The sequence below is a fragment of the Primulina huaijiensis genome, chromosome 4 (assembly GCF_012295235.1).
Source record: "Primulina huaijiensis isolate GDHJ02 chromosome 4, ASM1229523v2, whole genome shotgun sequence".
Lineage (NCBI taxonomy): Eukaryota > Viridiplantae > Streptophyta > Magnoliopsida > Lamiales > Gesneriaceae > Primulina > Primulina huaijiensis.
Genome location: NC_133309.1, coordinates 2307923 through 2335631, shown reverse-complemented (window position 1 = coordinate 2335631; position 27709 = coordinate 2307923). Strand labels below are relative to the sequence as shown.

The 27709-nt window shown below is 33.2% G+C and overlaps 4 protein-coding genes across 4 annotated transcripts; 3 read left to right on the top strand and 1 right to left on the bottom strand.

Moving 5' to 3' along the window:
• Positions 1-444: 444 nt before the first annotated feature.
• LOC140975195 (protein MID1-COMPLEMENTING ACTIVITY 1-like) lies at positions 445-3854 on the top strand. Its single transcript, XM_073438770.1, has 7 exons — positions 445-1222; positions 1876-2255; positions 2406-2512; positions 2646-2717; positions 2811-2917; positions 3273-3366; positions 3573-3854. Exons 1-7 carry the CDS (start codon positions 815-817, stop codon positions 3623-3625), a joined length of 1221 nt encoding a protein of 406 aa, XP_073294871.1. The 5' UTR covers positions 445-814; the 3' UTR covers positions 3626-3854.
• Positions 3855-9761: 5907 nt separating this feature from the next.
• LOC140975194 (UPF0496 protein At1g20180-like) lies at positions 9762-16007 on the top strand. The gene is made up of 2 exons (XM_073438769.1): positions 9762-10277; positions 14598-16007. Exons 1-2 carry the CDS (start codon positions 10266-10268, stop codon positions 15480-15482), a joined length of 897 nt encoding a protein of 298 aa, XP_073294870.1. The 5' UTR covers positions 9762-10265; the 3' UTR covers positions 15483-16007.
• Positions 16008-19599: 3592 nt separating this feature from the next.
• On the top strand, positions 19600-22693 carry LOC140975193 (uncharacterized). The gene is made up of 8 exons (XM_073438768.1): positions 19600-19776; positions 19885-20010; positions 20646-20793; positions 21197-21286; positions 21880-21934; positions 22036-22158; positions 22385-22441; positions 22536-22693. The coding sequence occupies exons 1-8, from the start codon at positions 19604-19606 to the stop codon at positions 22658-22660; spliced, it is 897 nt and encodes a 298-aa protein (XP_073294869.1). The 5' UTR covers positions 19600-19603; the 3' UTR covers positions 22661-22693.
• A 2223-nt stretch (positions 22694-24916) lies between these two features.
• Positions 24917-27327, bottom strand: LOC140975191 (expansin-A23-like). The gene is made up of 3 exons (XM_073438765.1): positions 27099-27327; positions 26193-26514; positions 24917-25226 (listed from the first exon to the last, which is right to left on the bottom strand). The coding sequence occupies exons 1-3, from the start codon at positions 27241-27243 to the stop codon at positions 24917-24919; spliced, it is 777 nt and encodes a 258-aa protein (XP_073294866.1). The 5' UTR covers positions 27244-27327.
• Between the last annotated feature and the right edge of the window lie 382 nt (positions 27328-27709).

Below are 27709 nucleotides of genomic sequence, written 5' to 3'. Positions count from 1 at the left end.
ATTTCTAAATATCTTAACCATATCATTAAAACTATAATAAGTAGTAATAATGCAATTTCAGTCTTTCGAACCGTGAAACACATCAAACGACACAGTTATAATATAAATAATTATTATATCAAACATTCTTCTCTCAATAATTATATTATGTATAATTCATGAGAATCGAATATGAAAAAAAAAAACCTTTAATAAAATAGTAAGTTTTTTGTGAGACGTTCTCACGAATTTTTATCTGTGAGACGACAACCCTACCGATATTCACAGTAAAAAGTAATACTCTTAGCATAAAAAGTAATACTTTTTTATTGATGACCGAAATAAAAGATTCGACCTACGAAATTAATATGTGAGATCGTCTGACAAAAGTTTTTGGGTTAATAAAATTATTACATTATTTATAATTCATCCGTTTGTGTAGTGTACATGAACTCCAAGCTGTCCTGTTGAACATTTCCCCACTCCACAATCAAGAAACATAATCATGGTAATATAGTGCGTATTTTTTGTGTAAGATTCACCAAACCTGAACAAAAATTATTCACAATTCGAAAAGCAAATTCTCCTAAAGCAATACAAACAAATCCGTTCAATCAAACATAGAATTCTCCTTTCCCTTTCACCAACTGGGCTATAATCATTTTCCAGTTGAAATTAGCAGAAAAAATGAAGAGCACTGCCCTTTTGCCGACGGCACTTCCAATATTCTGCTCCATTCTCCCCTCCAATTTCATCCATTCTTGAAACCCATTTCCTGGTCAAATAATCTGATCAAGATTCAAGACTTCAAAGTTTTTTTAAAATTTTGGAAAAGATGGCAACGTGGGAGCATTTCGGGGAGATAGCGAATGTGGTACAGTTAACGGGCTTAAACGCGGTGGCGCTGATAGGTTTGATCGTGAAGGCGGCAAACACGGCGCGGATGCACAAGAAGAACTGCCGGCAGTTCGCGCAGCACGTGAAATTGATAGGGAATCTGCTGGAGCAGCTCAAGATTTCGGAGCTGAAAAAGTACCCGGAAACGAGGGAGCCATTGGAGCAGCTTGAGGATGCATTGAGGAGGGCTTATCTTCTTGTGAATAGTTGCCAAGAAAAGAGTTATTTGTACTTGATGGCTATGGGGTGGAACATTGTTTATCAGTTCAGGATGGCCCAGCAAGAAATCGATCGGTATTTGAGGATTATTCCTCTGATTGCTCTTCTTGATAATGCTAGGTTCAAGGTATTTTCAAAGTTTTGTCTTCTGTTGGATTTTGTTTCCACTTGACGTTGGTGTTGATTTTTGAAGTGAATAAAATGTTGAATGGGAAGTGGGAATGTCGACTGTGAGTTCTTTGTAGAATGTTTGGTTTCGTTTTCATTGTTTTGTGTTGTATTTTAACAGAGAAATATCGTCTTGATCTTCAGTAGAAAGGCAGCATAATGTTGAAAGAGGCATTTCTCTGTTGCCTTCCATTTCCTGCTCAAATTTCTTTCAATATAAATGGTTTCTTTTCGGACAGAAATTTTGAGTGGCCGGCAACTTTCCAGATTTTGTTTAGTCCGTTGTGTCAATTAGGAGGAGTTCTTGATGTATGAGTTTGTGATTCTTCTTGGGTAGTTATAATGGTTTACAACTAAATTTGGTGTCACAAAATGTGTATAGATTCATTCTGCAATATGATACATTTATCGGAATTCTCATACATTATAACTTATCCGTTTGTAAGAAGTTCTTGAAATCGGAATTCAAAAGTAGCTATCTGCATGTCTTGGGTGGTTTTGTCGTAACTTTGGAAGGGCGAGCAGCGTTTTATATCAGCGAGCATTGTTTGGGGACAAAAGATGCATTTTCATGTAGTTATAATTCGTGCACCGGTTTGTGTAAATATCCAGGAGAGGTTAGAAGAGATTCAGATGGATCATCGTGAGTACACCTTGGATGAAGATGACAGGAAAGTGCAAGTCGCAATTTCTGCAAATGACACTATAGCTTTGAAGAAAAGTATTTCCTTTTCATACCCAAATTTACCTTTTGATAAGGCTATGCAAAAAGAACACGAAAAGCTTAAGGCTGAGCTTCAACAATCACAAGCTAACATGGATGTTGGCCAATGCGAAGTAATTGAACGTCTGATTGATGTAGCTGAAAATGCCACAAGTCGTGTCCCGCAAAAAGATATACCACAAAAAACTACCCAAAAATTGGAGCAGGACACTAGGCATTCTCCCTACCACGAAAGTCCAAGAAAAGTTGACGAGATAACAGGATCAAGGTCTCTTTCGTTTTTTTCACTTACATTCCAGATTACTAATTTGCATCTTCTCTTATGAAATGTTTACGAAAGAATGATGGTTTCAAACCAAGATCCATATGCTGAATGTCTAAATTTAGATTTTTGTGTGTGCACGGTTTCTGGACATAGTCAAAGAGCAGTTTCCCCAGAATATGATGTGGTGTCATCCAGGGAAAAAAATTGGCAAGAGAAATGGCATACAGATTTACTTGGCTGTTGTTCTGAGCCGTACTTGTGTATGTTCTCTTTTCATAAAATAGTATCCTTATCGAGTCGCGGACAGAAATTTTATTGCACAATCTCATCGTTTCTCCTGCATCTGGTTTAGTTATTATGGATACTTGTTCATTTCGAAAATTGTATTGGCAGGTGTAAAGACGTTCCTTTGTCCATGTGATACGCTTTCAAAGGTTGCATCAGTAGCTACTGGCAAGGAAATGTGTAAGTACCACTAGCATTCTCGCGCCAATTGTATTTCGATTGGATCGGGAAAACATACGAACTAATATAATTTCTTTCTTCTTGTCATCACAGCTTCAGCAGAGGCTTGTAATGAAATAATGGCGCATTCATTAGTACTGGCTTGTTGTTGCTATACTTGCTGTATCAGAAGAAAGCTTCGTCGAAGACTCAACATCGAGGTATCTTGATATTGCTTTTCTTATTCAAATTTCTCTATTGAAATAGCACTCGGAAATGCCATTTTCCAGAGAAGATGATTTAATTGAAGAGGCATAAATTTGCACGCAACTCAAACACCAAGTACATTGTAGTAATTTGCCTTACTTCTGCACTTAATCCGTCCGTGTTGCTTCAACCCAAACTACACGATTCATCTAAAGTTTTCTTACGTCTCATTTATCGACAGTGACATAAATATACAGGTCATTTCAAACCCTTTAACTAAAGCTAACTCTGATTTTGATGGGTCGAGACGATTTTAGAACATCAACTCGTACAACACATTTGAAGCTGCACTAATTTTTCCCTTATCAGGGCGGATTCTTCGATGATTTCCTGTCACATTTTATGTGCTGTTGCTGTGCACTAGTCCAAGAATGGAGGGAAGTCGAGATACGTGGAGCTTATGGTAATTAAAATCATTAAGCCTTACCATGATTGAATCATGAGATAAAATTTCAGGACGCTTATCACCACATGATCATGCGCGTCTCACTGATTATCTCACTTGATTTAACTGCGATTGGCGTCCTGACTATATGTTTATAGCTTCAAGTTTTTCAATGGCTCTTTCATTTAAAAGAAAATAATTGTGATACAATCCTCTGTCAACAGGTCCACAAAAGACCGTGACCACCCCTCCAAGATCGCTGCGCATGGAGTCGTGATAGATGGTCATTCGACGGACCATGTAGATTTGTTACTGCTAGATGCAATACTTGAATTTATAGACGAGCTAAATTTGCGTTTTACAAAGACGTTTGAGACAAGAATCTTTACTCTCTCCTTGTTTGTTTTTGTTTATAATGTAGAGTAAATGGCCAAACTTGCTGTAAATGCCAATGAAATGCTCCTTGTTTTCCAATACAACAAGCCATTATCCCATTAATGGGTTTTGATACGATGTCCATCCGTTGTGCCTACTTATGAGGTAACATTTATCTATTGGATTTGATGATGTTTATCCAAATTGTATATCCAATAGATGAGTATCATCTCACATATAGGTACAGTGGATAGACAACATATTAAAACTATATATTAACAAAAAAATAGACTGTACAAACATACAATACATATAACATCCATAAAAAAAGTAACTAACCCAATTAAAATATGTGTCCTGCATAAAGTTAATGTGGAATCTCAATTCATATGACCTATGAATATGAGAAGTACATCTTCAATTGGACCACTGACGATCTTATCTCCCACAAACAATACCAGACATACATTTATCGAAATAAATTACCAAAACAACGAAAAATAAAAGTAAACAAGCCCTTGAGTTTTCATTTTCGGTCCCCACTTCATATTCTTCCACATAAACAATAAGTGCTTCAAAAAAAAAAAAAAAATTTGTTCATAGAATCGATTGTGAGATAATTGTTGAGCTATAATAGTCCAGTTCTCGAAATATTGAAGCCCGGTTCTTGAAATATTGAACACTGATAAATTAAATCGAATTTGGTTTTCAAACAAAAAGGAAAACAGTTAAAATAATTCTTCGTAGAAACTAATTAAACTTTTTGATAAATCATTTAAAAGATATAGAAGTTGAATGTGAAAATGGTTTGATTCAAGCATTTTATCAAACACTTGGTATGTAATAATTTGATATTCGAAAAACACATAAAATGCTTCAATAATTCATCTTATAAACAGTAGCAAATAAATAAATGTAATAAACAAATAAAAACAAATTTGTTTATAGATGTTTGGAGATTAACAACTCATAAGTCATCCCTTCTTCCCTTTGGGAAGGATCCATTAGAAGATTTTGATTTAAACAATTCTTTGTACAAACTTATTTCAACTTATGACTTGTCTCTTGTTTAATTGAAACTCCTAGCAAACTCTCGATTGTAGGCCACAACTTCACAATCTGCATAATGTTTAATATCTCTTATGTCAAGACTACAAATACAGTATTTAACGTCTTTGTGTGAAGACTCACTCAACTAAATTTTCAAGCCCATGGCCAACTCTCATGTATACATGTAATTGATTGCGTGTGACGATTTTTATAGTGTATATACATATCAAATGTATCATCACACTTGAGCTTGCTCTCATTCTAACTAATTTATTTATATATAGACTGCCTATGCTTTGAATCATTTTCCAAAGTTTGTATTTGATCTTCAAGATACTATATTTATAGGTTCCAAGAATGATGTATATGTTAAACATAAGAATATGATCGTTTGGGAAGATTCTGAACAGTTTCTGACATTAAAACGGTCATTTCCGCTTTGTTGGATGCTTTTCCAGAGCTTGAATGATTTTGAGGTCTGGTCTGTTGTCAGTTTGACTGATCATTCAGTTGGGTTCGTCAGCTAGACTGAACCAAACGAACCCAACTGATGAGGTCTGCTGAAATCAGCCAGCAGGACTGGTAGTTTCATCGTCATTTATCAGTATCTCAAACTCTGATTCAGACTTTAACTTGTGAATATGATTTGTAGAGCAACGTATTAACTTCGTAACTCAAATTAAATCGTTACATTTGGAAAACTGAGCGGATCAGAATGACTAAAATACCACAATTGTTCATACCCAACTTATTGCTGTTTTCGTTGCAATCGGTTTGGTTTTGCAACCATCCTTTTGCCTAGATAAAAATCCAATTTAGCCAAACTGATGTGAGATACGACTTGTCCCAAATTGAGTTTTATGTCTATTTGTTTTAGCTGCTGGTCATTTTCATCATTGAGCTGTGAGATATCATCAAAACACTATAGCTGACAAGATTTTCAATTTGACTAAATTCGAGTTTCGGCTTCCATATTGAGTTAGCAACTTCACACTTGAGTAAATAGAAAAATAATAAACAAGTTTTGTTATCATCAAAATCTAGATATTTTGAGTTTCTAAACCCAAAAGTTATCGACGTGAGAAAATAATTTTTTCGGCTCACCAACTTGCTCTATTTCGGGTTTTGGCTCACTAAGTATTCAAAATTTGATTTTGGTACAGTAATTTTGATTTTTTTTCTTCTAGTTTTTGGGGTCATATCTTGCCGAAATGCTCACATGAAAATTGCTAATATGTGGCTGGAAAATGCGAACATGTCCGGCACCACGTCAGCAGTTGCGCCAAAATATCTGAAAATCAAAAATTAGTGCAACAAGACCAAAATTTGACAATTTTATCGATTAAAACAAAATTAAATATTTTATTGGACAAAAAAATTATTTTATTTATCTATATTCCAAAGTAAGATGAATCAACCAACTAAGACATAGAGAACAAGTAGCATAGAACCAAAACTAGGCTTATTTTTATGGTTTAAGGTAGCATTAGGACCACATTATTATTTAGTACTTTGGAAGCTCTAATGTTTTTAAATAGTAAAGTAACCTCCTATGTCCACTACACTACCAATATTGGACAGCAATGTGTGATGCACTATCTCTTTAAAAATTAATTTAATGAAAAAGAATATAAAAAATTAAACCAAAACAAAAATTTTATTTTGATCTTGAATGTACTCAAATTATTAAAGTTTATTTCAGTGTATTTTAAAAATAAATCGATAGTACCAAACCAAAATATATTTATAATTCAATTTTTGAATTTGTTGTTTGATTTTATCTTCATTTTTATTTAACTTTTCACTTAATAAACATATTAAAAATTAAACTAAAATTTTAAATTTTAAAGTTAATTTTTTTTTTTTTTTGTAAATATATATCCCCTCATGATACAAACATGAGGGGATATATATATTACAATTTTCAAAGTAATTGGTTTTTTTTTTTTAATTATGATAAATCTCAAGAGAGGTATATGTAATTAATCTTGTATATTTTATGATTTATTATTATTATTATTATTATTATTATTATAATACTATTTTATTATTAATCAATTTTTTGGGTGTTTTTATAGCAAAAGGAAAACAAAATTTTTGCATAGATCATAACCATATTATGCACGAGCATCGATTAAAGAAAACAAAGACTTGTTAAGTACTGTAGTGTTTGAAATTGAATGGCCAGGTTTTATAATGGGAAAATTGTAATTTTAGTCTGGTAAATTGGTCTGTTTTAAGTTTTAGTGTTCTAACTTGTTAAAATTTGGTTTTCATACAGTAACTTGAATTTTTTATGGTTTTGGTCAATTTTTTTTCTAAAACAACTAATTCTATTAAATAATGTTTATTTGATACCGATAATCTTCTACATGACTCATGCAACAAGAATACAATTTATATTACACAGGTTCCAATTTGCAGAGGGATGTTGCAAGACATCCAAACTTCGTTTTTCCTAACTGATTTATGAGATATTTGAATCTCAATGATTCATACGAGACATTGATGAGAAGCCATCCGATATAAGTGATCTGCTGAAAATTGTTCCTGTCCTGTTCAAAGGTAATCGGAAGATAAATCTTCCCTGGTCTGAGTCACGCGTTGGCCCAGATGTTGGCACCATGACTCATCATCTAACTACATACTGATCACTCCTGCACATCTCCAGGCCCATATTGATTTTTGTCTCAAAAAAATTGTCCAGACCAAAGAGTTAATTGCTCATTATGAAGCCCAAGAGGCGAAAAATCACATCTTTTTGGATATGATTGTCCATTTTGGACAAAAAAAAAAGGAGATAGGAGTAGTGAACAAACTTCAGAAGTAGGATCATCATGAACAAAAGAAAGTGATAACACTGAAGACGAAGCTGCTAACACTGGTAGCAATCAATGATTTTATTTTATCTACTACGAGTTTGTTTAGTTTTAAGCTCTTTTCATGTTTTTTAAGTTCTTGTTAATTCATTAGGTGTTAAGGTATTTTTAATCCTATGATCTGATTTAGTACTAATTGATGAATTTGTTTGCCCTCATGTTGTCAACACTGCTAACAACACTCAAACTAATATGATCAAATTTAGAGGGAGATATGTTTTCAAATTTAAGGGGAGTTAAATGGAGTTACTTGGAATTGAATCAACATGCGTGGACTTGTTGGTGCTTATTTTATCCAAGAAGGCAACATGGTGGAGATTGAAAGAAAATGTTCCAATTTATCTCTCATTTGTTTTTTTTTTTTATAAGATCTTGCATAAAAATTGTCTTTCTAGAATATCGAGTTTCTTATACTCTAGATTTGATATTTAATATTTTTAAAAGTTTGTTTTCCAATGAAAGACTACTTTCCTTATCTTGTAAGAATATATTCAAGGAACTCTAACATCAAAAGAAGTCTATATATATTGAAGAATAATTGCTGCACAACAGGCGAGCGAGATACGAGAGAACATAGATAAATCTTGGGAGAATTTTCTGAAGAACTCGCAAAGACAAAGCATTGTTGTTTCACTGTGTTGTCGTGACGTGTAGGAGACAGTCAAAGACAACACCGTACAAAGTGTTGATTGAAAAATTGTTTTGTTGCTCAAAATTTCGACCACACAGAATTTCATTCTTGAGTTTTGGTTATTTATTTATCAATATTTTAGGATACAATTTAAGTCATTGACTTGTTAAGGAAGTTAGTTTTTCTTTTCTTCATTAGTATTGGTTTTGTAAACTCGTTTTTTTTTTCTAGTGATTATTTTTCCCCGAGACATCGTACAAGTGTGTTCACAAGACACATGTGCATAATTATCTTTGTGTTATTTTTAATTAAGTTAATTATTTGAGTGTTATATTATTCTGCTGCATGTTGTCACAATGTTTTACAACATTCGAGACAACACTTATATCTGATACGCACGATTCTTACTATTATGTTAAACAAAATTATTTCATTCTCATTTATGAAACCATATATTACTAAACAATTTAACTTTTTTAAGACCTATGCCTAAGGTGTTTTTGTGATGTTTCTTGTTTTGGTTCCAAAACAAGACCTTCAAATTGTTTGCGAACGACCTTCATCAATGGTCCAATTTTCTTCGACCTTGGGAATATTGAAACATTCATCACTCGTCTGTGTAGGAGCCAGGAGGTGTCTAACCACTCAAAATCGAACGCCAAGATTTTTCATCAATGGTTTTGATAAATGCCAACATGCATGCTTTCGAATAAGCACTGTTTGTGTTGTCCAACATCGGTGGTTTGGATATTGAACCTCCTGCATGCATTATTTCCCATAAGCGTAGTCGGAACCCGACTTCCTATGAGGCCAAAGAGGCCCTCGCGAGTCCGGTGTAGTAAAGGGCCCAATAAATTTTTTTAAAAAAATATATATATCAATAACATTTTCATAAGTAGAATTAAATTTATCGAAATTGAAATTAATCAAGAATTATCTTCAATTAATATTATCGTTAATAGACTAAATGAACTAACTATGTTGTCGACTGAGAAATAAATGATCCTACAATTGGATTGGTTCAATACATATTTTTATTTCTAAAACAACTAAACGAATAGTATTTATACAATTATTTCAAATATTTTTTGACTTATAATTGCTGTAATATATTGTTTTGGCATATTTATGCGTCGTTTAGTGTATTTTTCATTTACGAATTGAATTTTAGATGGACTCATTCTTCATTTTTCGCCTCAAGCCTCATTGAACTCAAGCCTCATTGAACACAAGTACAGATCTACGCGGTCCGATAGTGGCTTTGATTCAATCCAAGAAGCATCTGCATTAAGTCAACATGAAGGTTTGTGCAAGACAATTGCAATTCCATACTTTCTATATCAAATATTTTTTTTGGGTAATTACAATCGATCCTTATTGTTTAGGGCCAAAACAAAGAACCCTTTTGTTTAGATTCATTGACTTGTGAAACTTAGTCGTTTTCGGTCTCGACATCAATTCACTGCCAAAGCCTGATACCACAAGTTTATTGCAAATAAACTTAGCCAACATAACATAGGACAACACAGACATTCCAAATCCAAAGAAAATTACAACAGATAATTAAAAAATAAAGTTTTAAAATCACTCTACCTTGCTATTTGGCTCGACTTTTAGTAATTATGCAGTGCTCTTTTGAGTTTCTTTCGATTTTCCCAATAAAGTCCAACTGATTGTCCAATGATCGACTACTAGTCCCAGAAAAGTGATCAAATCCTCTATTTCTTCTAAATCTTGACCTGAAATTTCCATAGATTGGCATAGCATCTAACATAGTCTGAGTCAATTGAACAATCCAAGTCCATCTTCTTGTTCCATTTCATTACTTCATCCCGTCATTTCTTCCGCCCGTCTTCAGATGATTTCTCCACCGAATTTATAGAGCTAGAGGCGTGGATTGCTTCAGTCCTGTTTCAATTTATTTTGACACCCTATCGAATTCTAGTATGCATTTGCTGTATACTCTGCATTCAAACCTTCAAATGTCACCAATTATATACACACAACAGTTCAGAAAAGTATGAACATTCTACACCATAGTGCTTCAAAATCACAATACAACACAAAACAATGTTACAAACTAAGGTTGATCCCAAGGCATGCTTCCAGTTTGATGTTAAATTTCATTGTCCCTGAGGAAAAAGTAACACGACTGGGCATTTTACAACATGCAGTATTTGGATTCACAACGTTGAGCATTCTGCGTAAGACAATCAACACAATTGTATTTTTATGATATACCATGTGATACTGTCAATTCAGATTAAGTATCAATGTCGATCCAAGGTCTGGAATTTAATGTTTACTAAGACTACATCAAGATGTTTCAGTAATATGAAAGAAATTTAATCAAGCAAACTTACAATAACAGATAGTATAATAATAAGATCCGAAGACTCGCAAATGCCAGAATCGAGAAACTAAATGCTGTTCGCATACATGAAGGTTCTTGAACCCAGACAGATCATTTTGTCCTTTGCGTTTTCATACTATTGTGGGTGATACAATAAAACAAGAGGAGAGGCTATTTGTGACAAATCTTTGAGTTTCTAAGAAAAAAGGGCCATTTCTTTGGTTTATACACATTCAGTTTCCGGATAAAAATAAATGTTGGACAAGACATGAATAACAAATGCCAAATTCTATTAAAGGTTGATGATTGATCGCAAGCTTTTAATTCAATGTATATATAGTTTGTTTATGGTCTCAAGAGCATGAGAGCAGAATAGAGATGCTGACATAGCGCATGGTTCAGTGCCTCATCGGAGGCTAAGTGCAAGGGGACGACAATGCTTTGGTTGGAGGCACAGAAACATCATGTCACATGACTTCTCTATCATCTAGAAAAGATGTGGCAGGTTTGTTAACAGCTGCACTTCCTAAAACTGAACGTTTGGACCATAATACATAGTGCTACGTTCCTATGCTACCAAGTCCACACAACCAAACTCCATACATGCCAGCTTTAGGAACATACACGTCTACATTTTTAATTTTCAGCTATTCCACAGCCACGTAATGACCATACCACAACATGATCACAGAGATCATTCCACTTCAACCATTTCTCACAGTCGAGCACCTTTTGATTTGAATCTCAATCTCCAAAGACCAGGCCAGATAAAAGAATATCTGGATCCCACAATGCTTGACAAAGAGGCAGGAACAAGAGTAAGGGATGTATTTATGGAACATTGGCAAGTGTCTAGTATGCATGATTAAATAATTTCTAATACATTATACAAATTTTATTTGAATATATTTCATTGCCTCAGTTATAAATTACGACAAACTATATCCATACAAACATATGTACGCGCGCGCGCACACACACATATATAGACACACTACTATAAAGCATAAAGAGCTTAACTAACTACTTTGGAGTCATCACATGATTTTTAAAATCACAAAAATACCCCCCTCTCAAAATGATGGTACTCCTAACCATGAATTTAAGAATTTTAAAATGACAAAATTATCATATTTAAATAATTATTCTAGCTGATTTTCAAAAAATCTTATAAAAAATAATTTCTAAAGTTTTTAATTTCAATAAAATCTCTAGATTTTATACACATAATTTAATATCACAAATTTTTAATACACAAGCATACATAACGTGCCAAGGGACACTAGAATAAAATAAAAAAAGAAGACATTAGAATAAATACATTTGCTATGTTTTAAGTGAACATTTAAAATCAACCCTCGAAATAAAAAAGAGAAAATTAAAAGGTTATCTATACTATTATATTAAGCTTGAGACACTTAGAGTAATTAACTTTGGTGTCATTGTCTGTTTTAATAATTATATCAGTGTTCTAAAATGCGCCTAGGCGGTGACCTACCGCACCGATAAGGTGCTAGGCGGTTAGCCTAGGCGCTTGGGCGCTCTTGGACGCGTCTAGGCGGGCCTGGGCGCTCCTGGGCGGGCCTGGACACCCTTAAATAGGCCTTATTTGTTTCGAAAAAAATTGTTTGGAGTTTTAATATTTTAATGCCCAATTAAAAAATTAAAAGTTGAAAAGAAGTTGTCCTAAATTTTACGCATCACCAAAGAAATCGAGAAGCCTTATGGGAAATATTTACATCTCCCATCTTGTGGAGCAGCAGCGATGTCTTTCTTCTACCACTTTTTTGTTTCAGGTTCTTGCATTTCTTGATATATCTGCCTTTGCTACCTCAAGTACATGAAACAAATTTGAAGAATTTTCATCACTGATTCTGGTACCATTTTATTAAGCAACTTCCTCTGGTTTTATTTTTATCTCAATCTCCTTGGAAGAAATCTGAAATCTTTCTTATTTTATTGAGATGACACAATAGATTATATAGGGAATATTTTGAACGCATTTTAAATTTGATGTTATTGTGTTGAAGTTCTAGTATGTGATTTATTATGTTGACACCGTAGAATCCGATTAGCGGCGCCTAGTCTCCGCCTAGGCGGCCTAGGCGCTGGTATGGCGCCCGACTAGCGCCTAGCGAATTTTAGAACCATGAATTATATATATTAATAAAATGTTAAAACTTTAATGTAAGTTATATGTAGTTCAGCGGATAGAGTAATTGTTTCTTAGAAATTAAGTTATAGGTTCAATTCTTTCTGAGGTCATTTTTTAAATTTTTTTATTTTTCTATTTATTTTTTAATTTATATATCAAAATTACAATGTAGTCCCTCACTATTTTTTATAATTATATTTTGATCCTCATTTAAATATAAACCAAATGAATTATAAAAAATATTATACAAGCACGTAACGCGTGCGTCGGTGCACTAGTATTCTTAATGCTATATTTTCAAACTTTAACCTCCCATAACTTCACTAGCACTTTTCCATAACCTCCACTATTTTTACTCACTTTTCATAACCTCCCGTAACTTTACTTTCATAAACCCTCTCAAGTTACCAAATTTCTTAATAATAAAATATTAGGGTTCATCCACGCACACACAAAAATACATATACGTATTCAGAAGCTTGTGATTAATCATCAATTTTTAACAGAACCTGAAATATATCGATTTTAAATCTTCTTTCTCGTGAACCGTTTCTTTTATGCCAAAAATTAGTTGCACACAAATAAAAACAACTAGAAACTTTACGATTAGAAAAATCAAAAGGAAATATAACAAAAACTCTTGTTGTAATGCTTTCTTTCTTGTTCTAGTTAATATATAAGCTAAAGATTTAGAACTTCACCACATTTTCAGTTTTTTGTTCTAGAAATGGCATAATTTCCATCTGCTCTTCACATCAAATTTTATACGACTTTTTTCTCACCATAGGTTGTATACAGGCAAACAACAACAGCGCAAACCATTAAAAACTCACACTTTTTTAATTAGTAAGGGTTACAAGAAACATAACCATCTAAACGGTGCATTAAAATCAATATTTCAAACATGATATAACACACGGCAAAAGAAATAAAATCTAGATAAACAAACGTAGACTCCAAGAAACATTGTAGAAATAGATAAAACATGATGATAGAATTTAGTAAAAGCTCCTTTATTTTGGCTAAAAAACTTATCTTCTCCATTATTACCACCATTCCATGCAACAATTGTGGTCTGCATAATTACACGTATAAAATTTAACTTCCAAGTAAAGCTATAAATCAATGCAAAGCGAACCACGATGGTGCTAATAAATGCTTCCAACTACTTTCTTACTTGCGTCTACTAATGTAACTTTTCCAGCTTGAATTCACGCGTCATATATCAGATGTTATATATAGGGGTGTTCTTGGGTGATTAGATATCTTTTCATTCACTTGTAATGTTCAATATGTTTTTGATAGGAAAATTATCATTCTCCAAGTTCAAATTTCCATTTCAGAAGGAAGGTGCATTCTTTACTCAATTAATCCCTTTTGTCAATTTTCCTCATCTTTCTTCCATATCGATCCACCACAGTTCAACAAATTTTCTTTTAGATTATAATCTCGATCCATGATCCCGATAACTTTAGTTCTCTCACTGAAAAATCAAGAATCTACCGTAGATATAATTTTAAATAGATTTCGGCTTGTGTTCATCATAAAGTCATTTGACAAGATTTAAGCATATTCCTTGTTTGAACGAGTAATAGTTTTATTTGATACTAATTTGTGACGTTTCATTAATTGATCTCAGGAAGGAGTAGGAAACAAGATGTCAAAAACTTAGTGAGCAAACCAAGCGTGAATGAAGAATATAAAGAAGCTTTCAGGACAAAGTCTGGTGGACAAACACGCGACAACATTCAATGCCAACTGGAAATAAAACCCGTTCTTGAGGAACAACAATTTTTATCCACAAACCTGTCTCCTTCTCTTGTACGCCATGTTAAACTCTCCGACTATTTTCTCGAACCCTGCCACAAAATCCCAACCTCCATACAAGAGAGCATGAATCCCCATAGTTTCTCCGATTACTTTGAGATTAGCCTAAAATCATGCAAATTCTGTGAATTTCTCCTAAAAAATATCCACCAGGTTCGCATTAATTATCATGAAATAAAAAGCACGCTGAAGCAAATCAGAGTTGTACCAAATGGTTCAAGTTGGACTGACAATGAATACTTCAAGGTACACGAATTTCTTACTTCATTTGCTTCGCAAATGAACCCCTTCTCAATGGTGAAGCCTGAGGAATTCCATGAGCTAAACAGTTGTCACAAACTTTTGTATCAAGAATTACGATCACAATGCAACAAGACCAAGAGGAGAAATAAGCAAACTCGGTGCATCAAACTAGTTAAGGCAACATTTAAAGTGGTGGGATGTGGTGCAATTGCCATTGCTTTGATAGCGCTCGCAACGCACAGCATGACAGGCTCGATGGCAATAATTGCTTGCTTCCTATGCGTATTAATTATAAAGAAAATGAAAAGGAGATTGAACAAAACTCAGCTTGAAAGGCTACACGCACAACTAGATGTTGCTTCAAAAGGGGTGTATGCATTGATCAATGATTTTGACACACTACGTCAGCTCGCGATGACATGTGATTACGAAATGGAACATATGAAGATGCTGGCTGAAATAAGTGTTCGAAAAGGAAGGAATGAGGTGTTTAAGGAAGTCATCAAAGAACTCCAGATGCAAGAGTCTTGCTTTTTGGAACATTTGGAAGAGATAGAGAAGCACACATACTTGAGTATTCTTGACATCACTAGATCAACAAGCCAAGTTATGCGGGAATGAATAAGATCGAGAGCTGAACCCAGTGCATTTCATAACTTTATCTCTACTAATTCAAATGTTTGTTTCAGAATGCCATAATTTTCTTCCTATGTTTTCGTCATGTATCTATTCCTGATTCTTGTTTCAGTTAATGTAGCAAAACGCTTGAATCATTCTCAAATTAAATTATCATTATTGATGCAAGATCATACAATCTGGTTTTTCCAGACACCAAATAAAAAATATATTATAACCATATGATTCATATGCGATTACTTAAAGAATCCCATACATTTTATTTTCTTTATTATTAAATCAAGAAAAGTTATTATGAATATAGTTAGATGGTTTTTCCATAACTTGCCACAAATCCATAATGAACCAGCACTCCTCCCTAAATCGACTATTTACTAGCACACAAATAATCTGTTTTTTGACCAATCATCAGTTTAATGTAAAAAAAATAGTCTAAAATGGTTTTCCCACAAGCCGCAGCTCGAAAATCCAGTTAAAACTTCACTCAAATCTTCAAAAAAACAGTAAAAATGAACCGCACCTGCTCGAGTTTTCCAGTCGATTTAATCCCACTCCGTGGATCAAGCCCACCACCAAACAACGATGGAATCAGGAAAAATTACAAAACCCCTAAAATCATCAAATGCTTACCATAAATTTGTGATAAACATTTCATAATCGATGCTCAAATCTTTGCCCCGCAACTGAAATGCATCGCAATGCAGGAGAATTTTGGTGTAAAATTACCAGGTTCACTTAAACAGATTGTGTTATTGGACCCAAAGATAAACCTACCGGGCCGGGCTTAAGCTTAAAATAAAATTATTTGGTTTTTATTCTAAATGATGTAATATTCTATTAATATAAATAGGTCTTTTGTTAGACGACGTCGTAAATCTTTATTTTTGAGACGAATCAACCATATCTATATTTACAAAAATAAGTAACATTTTTGGCATAAAAAGTAATATTTTTCATATGTGACTCAAATAGGTGAGTCGTCTCACCAAATTGACTCGTGAGACCGTCTCACAAAAATTTTTGTGATATTCTATAACTTTTTTAAGTATACTAGTGAGGAACACCTGCGTTAGACGTGAGACTTCAAACTATTGCAACAACTTAAATAACAATTATAATGTAAATGATAGGCTTAATTCATTTTGTCATGGTTTCACACCGTTACAACAATCAAATATAATTCAATTATATTTGATTTTTGCAATGCTTCTAATATCTTGCATATAATTGATTCAATTAGTTCGATATTATGTGAAATTGTATGGATTGTTTAGTTTGAAATTAAATCCTATATATATATATATATATTCTATTTCGATAGTTCAGATACATTGGATATAAAACAGGGCAATTTAATTATTACAAACCTGTAATAAAATAAAACAGGAAACATTATATTTTTGGTTCCACATGTTTTTTTGGGCGATTTCAGACCTCCATATTATGAAATTTCAGTCTTAGTTATGTATATATATTTTTTTGACAATTTTAGTTTATTTTCATTGAGAATGTTAATGTGACACTACACACGTCTGCACCAGGTCGAGAAAATGATTAGAATTGTAAAAAAAAATAGCAGATTAAGACGGGAATTTGACAACGTAGAAGACCAAGATTGCAAAAAGACAAACATACATGATCAAAAATATAGTATTTTCAATATTAAAACACTACACATGCTTCTTGTTACACCTTAGTGTATATGTATATTCATATGATGAAACAACAATGAATCAAAACAATGAAAAAGAGGAGTAATATAAATAACACATCTCATTGTTTTTGCTATAATTTTTAGTTTCGATTCCAAAGGTCTAGCGAACAGCTTTTTCGATCAAAAAAATAGCAAAGCATGTCACGATCTATTTAGAAATTAAACAACAAAACTACCTTGAACCCCGAAAGCTTCGGATCCGAGATTAAAAGTTGGTCGACCAGTTCGACGGGGCGACATTTGAGAAAGACTTGACTATGCCATCAGTGGTTCTAACCCTAAAAGATAGGGTTTGTCAATTGAGAGGCATCGGATTGCCAATTAGCCCCCTATTTCTTGACATACATCCAAGTCTTTGATTTTGATCCCATTATTTGCATAGATTGAATGGATCAAACTAAACCTTGACTCCAGCATATTGACACCATCTTACCACCGTGTACGGCCCTTAGAAACACAAAATCGGCAGCCCCTTGCACATACACAAGAAAACGTGAGATTTAAACAAAAAGGATGCACTTTCATGTCAAAGTTTTGCATAAAAACGAAACCACGAGTTAGCTGAATAAATACTCATGCATTTACATATATTTCAGTAATAATATTGGCGTGAATGAAGAGAAAAAAAAAGATACATGTGTGACTTAGCATTTAAATGATCAAAAGCTTGAAAAACTACGTGCGAGACGTGAACCGGAGAGGCGGGGAAGAAATTTTCTTCTTGAAAAATCTAAGGGCCGAAGCTTGCTGCTATTGGCTGCTGAAAATCGTGAGAATGGCTGATGGAATGGGGTGGGCGGCTGCTGAAGGTTAAGGGGTGTTTAGGGTTAATAAATCTAGGTTTAGGTTAATTAATATAAGCCTTGATAATACTATAAAAGGATTAAAAGGTTTTGAGCTCATTAAACATTAAAAAAACCCAACAAGCCCAATAACACTCTCAAAAAATATTTCATTTAGGTACGTTTTAGAAAATATTGTCCGAGCCCTCAAAAAGTCCCTTGATTCGATAAAATTTGTGTACCGATTAAAAATATGACGTGACGAGTAAAAATACTTACCAAAGACCAATTTTCAAAAAACTCCCTTAAAAACACTTCAGATTAATTAATTAAAATTAATCATTCAAAAAAAATATTTTTCCTGATTATCTCCGGTCTTCGTTTCTCTTTCGAGCGTGAAATGCAACTTAAAAACCTAATGCATGAAACTTTAAAATAATCATGAAATAAACTCTACCGTGCAATAATCATGCATTACGTGCATAAAAATCATTAAACACATATTTTAATTAAAATGCTAGATTGCATGTAGGGGTGAGCAAGATTTCAGTTAAACCGAATTAACCGACCGAACCGAGCCAATTCGGAAATTCGTTCGGTTATTTCGGAAATTCGATTTTTCAATTAAAAAAATTCGGTTATATCGGTTAATTCGGTTCGATTACGATCTTCAAAATTTTGAAATCGGTTAAACGAATTCACCCATTTAATAAATGATATTATTTAATAATTTTTTTAAATTTTTTAATCAATTTTTATATATATTTTAATTTTTAATTTTAAATCAATCCTAATTCTAATTCTAATCAAACCTTAATTTTAAAATCAACCTGATCAAAATCGCATTTAGAGAAATATATAAAACTAATATTTGCATTTAAAAAAATTAAGTGACCAAATCTTTTTTTTTTTTGGGTTTGAACCAATAAGACCATCTCAATCACAAAATCTATTTTGTTTCAAATTTTATATTAAAATAGTTAATTTCTGCACAAAATACAACATCGATGACCAATACATTTACTTAAATATTCTTTTTATTTTACATATATTAATTCTTATACTTTATTTAGTATCTTTTTACAGATTCAACAATATAATTATGAGTAATGTTTATATTATATAACCAATATTATATCTAATAAAAGTAAATAATAATATTTAAGTTTATAATGTAATTATATATAAATTAAATTACATATAATATGAATTAATATACAAAAATTATTAAAATTGATAAATATAAATATAAATCAATTAATACATTTCATAGTGTGAATTGAGAATCTTTGTTTTTTAATTATTTTATATCGACTAAGAAGTTCTTGAAATTTGATATGCTCATCAACAACCATTTCTACGTCCGGAGTTGGTGTCTCTCCTATCTTGAATAGGTATAATACGGTCACGTTCATCTTCGATAATTAATATGTGCATTATGATACATGATTTCATTTAGCATAATTGACGTTCCAGAAATGCTAAAAAATAGTTCAAATTGAACAAACAAAAATTATGCAAAAAAACGTTTGGAAAATATTTGAGTGATTATGGAGGATTTGGATATAATTTATTAGATTATTGATTATTTTATTATTTACAAAAACTAGATGTGGGCTTCACTAACATGCTGTGGCATGCGGATTCCGCTCTACTGCCCTCTTACAAATCCAATCCTCCTCATTGCCTCTCCTTCTCTGCTGCGTTCCAGATTCCGGCTCTTGACTTTTATGGAGAATCGTCAAAATCCCACCTCGGGAAACCCCTATTTCACTGCATCAAGGTATATTTTTGTTCTATATTTCCTCTTTTTTCCCCTGACAACTCAAACTGTTCGTTTTGGCCACTAATTATCAGTATCTCATCGAATTTGTGCCGTCATTCATGGCAGAGGTGGAGGAAGAAGAGGACTGGAGATCAAAGATACGGAGGAAAGATCGAGGGGTCGCGGCGGTAGATACGGAGGTGGCAGCGGTTCTTCCGGAAAAGATAAAATCGATGCTCTAGGCAGACTCTTGTACGCAGCTATCTACACTCTTTTATCTTTTTGTTTCTTGATTAGCTCATGACTCTCTTTTAGTATTATTGATGCTTTAAACTAGACTTCTTTTATGGAAAAGAAAGAGGGCCTATATAAAAATGAATAGGGGAATTGGTTGTAAAGAAAGACTGGATTTTTTATGGGAAGGAATCAGGAGGGACTTAGTAATACTTTTGATTAATTCAGTTTCCTATGGCAATTCAAGCTTGATGAAATTCAGTGTTAAAATTTGGTTTTCATGATGTTGTGTTATTGAACTTTGAAATTTCGGAAAAGAGTTTGTGGGAAGGTTTTGATGACCAGTTTATGTTCGTAAAGTGGTATAATTCTTGTTATATTGATTGATTTTCATTTTTTTCTCTGGCTTTTTATGTGCTAATATTTTGCAACGGAAAAATGATGTCTTGGAAGATGAGTATTTGCATTTAATTTTCCAGATTTGATTAGGTCTATTAGGTATCAAAGCTTGTTGACTTGATCAATCGCCAATAATTTTGAGGTGCTGACAGCACACAAATTAAAGCCAAAGATTATGCACGAATGTGCATTGGTTGGATATATCATACAGCTTATTATTTGCTATCATTAACTATTTGTTATTAACATTTCAGAACACGTATACTGCGGCACATGGCTTCCGAATTGAAATTGGATATGAGGAGTGATGGATATGTCAAAGTCCAAGATTTGCTGAAGCTAAATCTGAAAACTTTTGCCGATATACTATTACGATCACATGATATTGCCGATGTTAGAGAGGTTTGAGTCTTTATTCTGTTTGTGTACTAAGTTAAGATGTCCATTAATTGAGATTAAATGGATTATATGCATTTATCCTGTAGTTATGCCAACACTTTGATGCTATTGCATTGGAAATGTTTTAGCAAGTTTTTACCTTTCTGTAGTATTTCATCTCAACGTGTCATGTCTTGTTTTTCCTTTCCTGGAATGAAGAAAATTATGTAATACAAATGACATACTTTCTTGAAGAGTCCTTTTTTGTCAAATGGCCACCACTTATTAAATAAAGATGGCTTCCAAAGATTGTCTTTTGGCTTGTGACAGTATCCGATAATATAAGTGCATTGGCATATCGTATGTCAGTGTGTCATGTACAGCCATTTTTGCAAGATTGATTTTACTTTTTACAACATGTTTACAGGTGGTCAGGAGGGACAACAAGCAACGATTTAGCCTGCTGGAAGAAAGTGGGGAGCTATTAATACGCGCAAACCAAGGTCACACGATAAAGGTGACATATCTCTTCAAAGTTTGCAACCAGGGCTGCATTTTGATATGTGTCTAGAAGAGCTTTATTATTTTAAAGTATATCCAGGGACCTGAATTCTATTTATTGCTCCAACTCCTGTTAGTTTTTGGAATGAAGTTTCCTTGGGGCAATTTGCAACTTCGCAGGGATGGACCTATTCTGCTAGAAATATTTTGGAATTGCAATTCGTACATGGTCCATTATTTTTAGTTATCTGAAAAACATACAATTTACATCCAAACCTTCTTAGATTTGATTAAACACTTATACATGCCTGACACTCGGTAGTGGACTGATAATGACAACTGGAGTTGTTGCGAAATGCTCTTGATTTGATTTATGTTGAGCTGAAAGTGCATATAATAGCTGCTTTTCGATTGAGTCCAACTTGCATGATGCTAAGATGTGTTGCATATTTCTCTCTGACCGTTGAACAAAAAATTCTATGCAGGCACAATTTTATTTCATCCCTACACGTACATTGAAGCTAGTTTAGAATTGTATCTTGTTTTCTCTTCTGCAATTGGCGTCATGCCTTCTTAATTCATTGTTTCCTCGCTCTAATACCCTTACAGACTGTTGAAACAGAAAGCTTGTTAAAACTCATACTTTCCCCTGAGGAAATTCCAGGTTAATACATTTCAACTTTGGTTTCCCTTTTTTCGCTTCTTTAATGAGACGTGCTTCTTTCATCTTTTTCTAAGTGCTTCTGCCTTTGTGATAAAGCACAGTTTGTGTGCATGGAACTTACAGGAGGAACTTGGAGTCGATTTTAGAGCAGGGCCTCAAACGCATGAAGAGATTACATGTACATTTCTCTTGCGGCTTGCCAACAGATGGAGAAGTTATTAGCGGTACTATATTTTATCCTAGAATAGCATGTTGAAAACTTTCATACTTTTTTTGCTCTGAAAAAACATTCTCTTCTATGAATATAATATATAACATAGATAGGTCCATCTATGTTAATGAATCAACCTCTATGTGTCTGTATCCAAGTATGAGGGGGATTCAATGTTTATTTGCTTGGAAAAACTGTTATCTGTCCCTGTTAAATGTTTCTTGCCACTCAAATTTCAGGTATGAGACGCGATATTAACACGTTGATATTTCTTGACGTAAGAAAGGCTATGGAAGGTACTAATTTAATGACTCGCAAGTCGCAACTGATTATTTCCAATAATTAGCTTTTGAGCTTTATTTATTGATTCTCAATTTTTTTTTCTTCTAGAGGGGATGAAGCTTTACATATCCGACAATCGAGTGATTTTAACCGAGGGCTTTGGCGGAGTGGTGCCCATGAAGTACTTTTTGAAGATAGAATCTTGGCCAAAGAGAGAGCCTATACCGTTTTAGATGGGAATGAACAATGTCTTTACTCGTCCATGATACATGAGACCTCCCCTATTAGCAAGAGATTTTAAATCTGGAGGTCATAATTTGTTTTTTTATAGAGTAAACTTCCCATTAAATCATAATAATAAGTCACGAGATACAATCGATGATAACCAAGAAGGTAGCAACAATTAACCCATTATAAACTAGACTCTAGCTTGATGACTTCATAAGCTAAGTCAGTCATCTTCTAGCAGCCATTTGTGCTCAAAGATAAATCGCATCTGTATCCTGGTCATGTGCATACATCTGAGACATTGACTGTGTTAATCCTTCGCGACGACTCAAAAAGAATTTCGTTGAAGTCTTCCCCAACCAACCACGGAAGATTTTGCAGTTCACGAATGCCTGCTAATCGACGAAGTAACTGCCGAGAAGCCTCACGATTATGGAACTTCGGATTTCCATAAAACGCAGTAAACCTCAATTGGTTTTGATCCTGCTTCACTATGCAATCAATATGTCTCAGAGAATATGACTGAATATCGATATCAACATTATCGCACCATAATAACATCAAACCCCCGCTACGACGCACGATATATATCTGCAGAAAATAAACCCTAGAATTTTGGCTGCTCTTTCCAGATCCAACAATGTTTATTTTTGAAATATGTTTTCTGGAGACGACATTCCAATTTGATTATGAGTGTCGTTCTTGTAGCGACTTATCCTAAAATTTTGCATAAATTCATTCACTTAGTATACAAAATGATGGGAGATATAAAATATATAAAATTAGATGATCTCAATCAATTTAAAATACAAATACTTTTTTTAAATATGTAACTGTAATAACAAATATCATAAAATTTTGAGTCAAACTTTCATAATATATTACTTTTACTTTGAAATATTCTATGATAATTTTTTTTTTCTTTTTATGAAAAATTAACATAAAATTCAACCTAGAGATGATTTTACTTACTTCACATTGACATGATACATTATGAATCCGGATCCCCTACAGTGTTGAGTAAAACAGCAAATGGTACTGTGTGTCTACATGGCAATTTTCAATGTTTGACAATTTTTTTCAATGTTGTTTTTCTTTTAATTTTTTTTTAAATTCTTCTATTTTTTCCACTTTTTTCCTCTCTCTTTTCCTCTTTTATTTTCCCTTCATTTTCCTCCATTTTTTCCTCTTCCACAAACATTAACGGACAATTTCATATGAAATAATATAAACATTGTAATTAATAATAATTTCAGATTAATAGCACAATAAAATTACAAACAAACAAAACCAAATAAAAACTTCGAAAGCCAAATAATTAGAAAAAGAATTAGACATTCAAAGGAACAAGAAAATCGAGCCTTATATGTTATACTATTTCCTGTAAAAATAAAAATAATAATAAAATTGAATGAGAGAGAAAAAAAGAGAAGCAGAAGAAAATGGACAAAAGAAGACGAGATGAAAACAAAATCAAACTTAAAAAACTAGTTTAAAATAAGCCCAAATCAACACAGCCCATTAAATATCCACAACACTTGGTGCTGTGGTTGGTGCACTGTAGGGGATCCAGATCCATACATTACCCAATACCTTTTTTATTTATTGAGCAATTTTTTTTTATTAATTCGGAATGAGAATGTATACTTTCATTAATTTTCACATTAACATGATACAACCTTGAAACAACATGTCAAAGAATGCAAATTAATGCACTTCTAGAAAATATCCGTCGGGCATAGATTATGTCAGTCTTTGGGAATATTGACGTGACATTACACGTAAGAGTGTTACGTCTCGAAATGTCCATATTAACACCATGTTGGAAAAATAACAAAAATTATAAAAAAAAAAAAACCCCCGAAGATAAATGAATAACACTGAAATTGTTATCTAAAATATGAAAATATTTCTTATTTTTATCTCATTCAATTAAAATAATAAGTTCTAGCTAGGTTATTTAAATTGAAGCCTATTTTATGTATAATTCATTAGTTACCAATGTGGCCAAATTACAACATGTATATATATAGCTACATATATCAATTTTGATAGATCGGTTTGATCTGAACATATGATGATTTTACAATTACAAACAAGTGCAAAAATAAAATTTTATGATGANATGCTATTATTTTGAGGTTGGAACCGAAGGTCTAGCCGGAAGCTTTCTCGATTTAAAAAACAACAAAGCACACCGGGACCTGTTAGCTATGAAAGCCAAAAACAATCTTGGACACGAAAGCTTGCCCGAACCGGGCCTAGAAGTTGATCGAGGTCGAAAATGTCTGGCCAAAGGTCCAATCCGAGGGGGCGACGTTTGAGAAAGTCCTGACCAAGTCATCAGTGGTTGTAACCCTAAAAGATAGGGTTTGTCCATTGAGATATGCATTGGATTGCCAATTGGCACCCCAATTTCTTGACATAGACATCCAAGTCTTTGATTTTGATCCCATTATTTGCATAGATTTAATGGATCCAGCATTGGCAATATTGGTGAGTAGCACAAGTTCAAAGTAGTCTCTTCCATTGATGGTGAATCTAACTCCCCCTCTCTTTATGCATCGGACCCTGCATCCAAATATATATAGCGGATCATGGTGAGATCGATGGCTCGGTTGAAGCTTGATTCGAGCTCAATCGAGTTGTGTGCGCTTCTCTCGATATGATCCGATGAGTGCCAAAAACTATTAACTTCTATATATTTTTATATATTTGACAAAAAAAAAAAAAAAAAACTTTGGAAGAATTTTGAGAAAATAGTTTCTTTCAATTAAACGGATTGAAAATGGCTTTTTAAGTCAAATTCTAGGTTCCGATGAAAACCCTATTTTATATATATGATTTGGGAAAATAATTTATTGTTCCATTAACTTGTCTAATTTTTGGTTTTGGTCCATTAAATTTTCAAATTTTGGTTTTGTATACTAACTTTTAATTTTCATCTTTTTTGATTCAATCACTGATGTTACATCGGAAAATATTAATGTGACACCTAAAAATACTGATGTAACATTGAAAAATGCTCACATGTGATCGGGAATTTATTATATGTCCGATGTCATGTCAAAAATTGGATCAAAATAGCTTAAATTTAAAAGTTCGTGTACCAAAACAAAAATTTGAAAATTTAGTGGACCAAAATTAAAAATTAGACAAGTTAATCAACCAAAAAATATTTTCCCTATATGATTTTAGAGAGGGATCAAACATAACATTGTTTTTTTAGAAGTCATACATAAAAATTTTATCTTTTAAATCGAAATGAGACATTTCCCCTTTTTCATGCTAATTTTCTCAATGTGGGAAAATATTATTTGACATCGAAAAATGTTGATGTATAATGTCAAAATTGCTTATTTGTCCAATGTCATGTCATCAATAGGACCAAAATAGCCGAAAATTAAAAATTAGTGTACCAAACCCAAACTTTTAAACTTAATGGATCAAAACCCAAAATTGGATAAATCAGATTGGCGGACAAAATAAATATTTTCCCTACAAATTGAAAACCAAAGTTAGATGAAAATAACATACCTTTGGTAGAGTATAGGAACGATGCCACGTTTAGAGATACCGATTTGTTCGAAAGCCGGCTGAGCCATGTCGAAGTGTTGGCGGGGCGGGTTGCACCAACCCCCGTTGTCACTGGGAAGATTGTTATTCGGAGGGCAGAAGTTAGTGGCCGTGATGGTCACAGATGCCCCCTTGATGCACCACCGAGGCTCGTTTTTTATATCGCAAACGACTCGGTAGCATTGCCCACAAGATGCACCGTCATTAAACAGTGCAGTGCTCAATGCTGCAGTGTTAGTCCCATAGCCATCTGAATATAAGTTGCCATATCCACAGGCACCCCCTATCATCCAAAACAACATAGGCAAAAACTTGTGTGAGAAGGTCTCACGGGTCGTATTTGTGAGACGGATTTCTTATTTGGGTCATCCATAAAAAAATATTACTTTTTATGCTAAGAGTATTACTTTTTATTGTGAATATGGGTAGGGTTGACCCGTCTCAAAGATTAAGATCCGTGAGACGGTCTCACATGAGACTCACTCAACAACATATAGTATATATTAGAGAAAAATGCAATAATATATAAATATATATTAGGAAAAAAAAGATCGATGAGTTGTAGATTATTTGACACTAATATCTCAAGTCTGGAACGAAGTCTTAGGTTTGTTACTCTGTTGTAAATTTGTAACAAAACCCTCCCAGCTCAAAAAAAAAAACAAAATATTGAGGGCATAGAAACATGTTCGAGCTATATTAATTATGTCACATCAGCTCCATGTCCGAAAATATTTAATATTGAGAAGAGAAAAAACAAAGACAGTATATTAAAACTAAAATTTGATAATATAGATAATCAAAATCGCAAAAAGATCACAAAACATGAATTATAATTTTTCCTAAACGTAAACGAAAGAAATGTACCCATTGTTCCAGAGGCGTCGCTGCCACCATAGAAAGTCGCATGAGCTTGAGTCCATCCGGAATCTTCTGTTAGGGCATTTGTATACACTGTTAAATAACACAACTGGACAGTAAGAACTACTCCTAGAAAGGACCTTTTTGCCATTTTTCTCCTTTTTTAATTTATTTTTTAAAAGTTTTTTCCTAAATGCCTATCAATGTAGGAGGAAAACGAAAAGTTGGTTATAGAAAAAAGATTTTGTTCTTCATTTATAGAGGATAGATCCCTAGGGTTGAATATAAAAATAGAAAGAAAAAAAAATTAAATTGAAATATTATCTCAGAGAATCCTGAATTTAATCCAATATTTAATAATTCTCATACTCTTTTCTCCAATCATTTCAACCCCACATGGATCTCCATTTGAATGTATACTATTGCATTATTAATTGATTTATTAATTCATATATTTTAAAGGAAATGATTGTAACTTGTATGAAAGAAAATTAAATTAAATTATATCTCTCATTTTAGAAATATTGGGAAAAAAATATTATTAATTCCCTTGATGTGAGTTTTGCATGTGCTAACATTTGACATATCTCCATTATTATCATGTGTGACGTACATAA

Bases quoted from the DNA above. Each gene is read 5' to 3' on its own strand.
- LOC140975195 (XM_073438770.1), top strand. From the start codon at position 815: ATGGCAACGTGGGAGCATTTCGGGGAGATAGCGAATGTGGTACAGTTA. The intron at 1,223-1,875 runs GTATTTTCAAAG...GTAAATATCCAG, and splicing joins TTGATAATGCTAGGTTCAAG to GAGAGGTTAGAAGAGATTCA. The intron at 2,513-2,645 runs GTATGTTCTCTT...TTGTATTGGCAG, and splicing joins TTGTTCTGAGCCGTACTTGT to GTGTAAAGACGTTCCTTTGT.
- LOC140975193 (XM_073438768.1), top strand. From the start codon at position 19,604: ATGTGGGCTTCACTAACATGCTGTGGCATGCGGATTCCGCTCTACTGC. The intron at 20,011-20,645 runs GTACGCAGCTAT...TTAACATTTCAG, and splicing joins GATGCTCTAGGCAGACTCTT to AACACGTATACTGCGGCACA. The intron at 21,287-21,879 runs GTGACATATCTC...ATACCCTTACAG, and splicing joins ACCAAGGTCACACGATAAAG to ACTGTTGAAACAGAAAGCTT.
- LOC140975191 (XM_073438765.1), bottom strand. From the start codon at position 27,243: ATGGCAAAAAGGTCCTTTCTAGGAGTAGTTCTTACTGTCCAGTTGTGT. The intron at 26,515-27,098 runs GTACATTTCTTT...TTTGGATGATAG, and splicing joins CGACGCCTCTGGAACAATGG to GGGGTGCCTGTGGATATGGC. The intron at 25,227-26,192 runs GTATGTTATTTT...ATTTGGATGCAG, and splicing joins GTTCCTATACTCTACCAAAG to GGTCCGATGCATAAAGAGAG.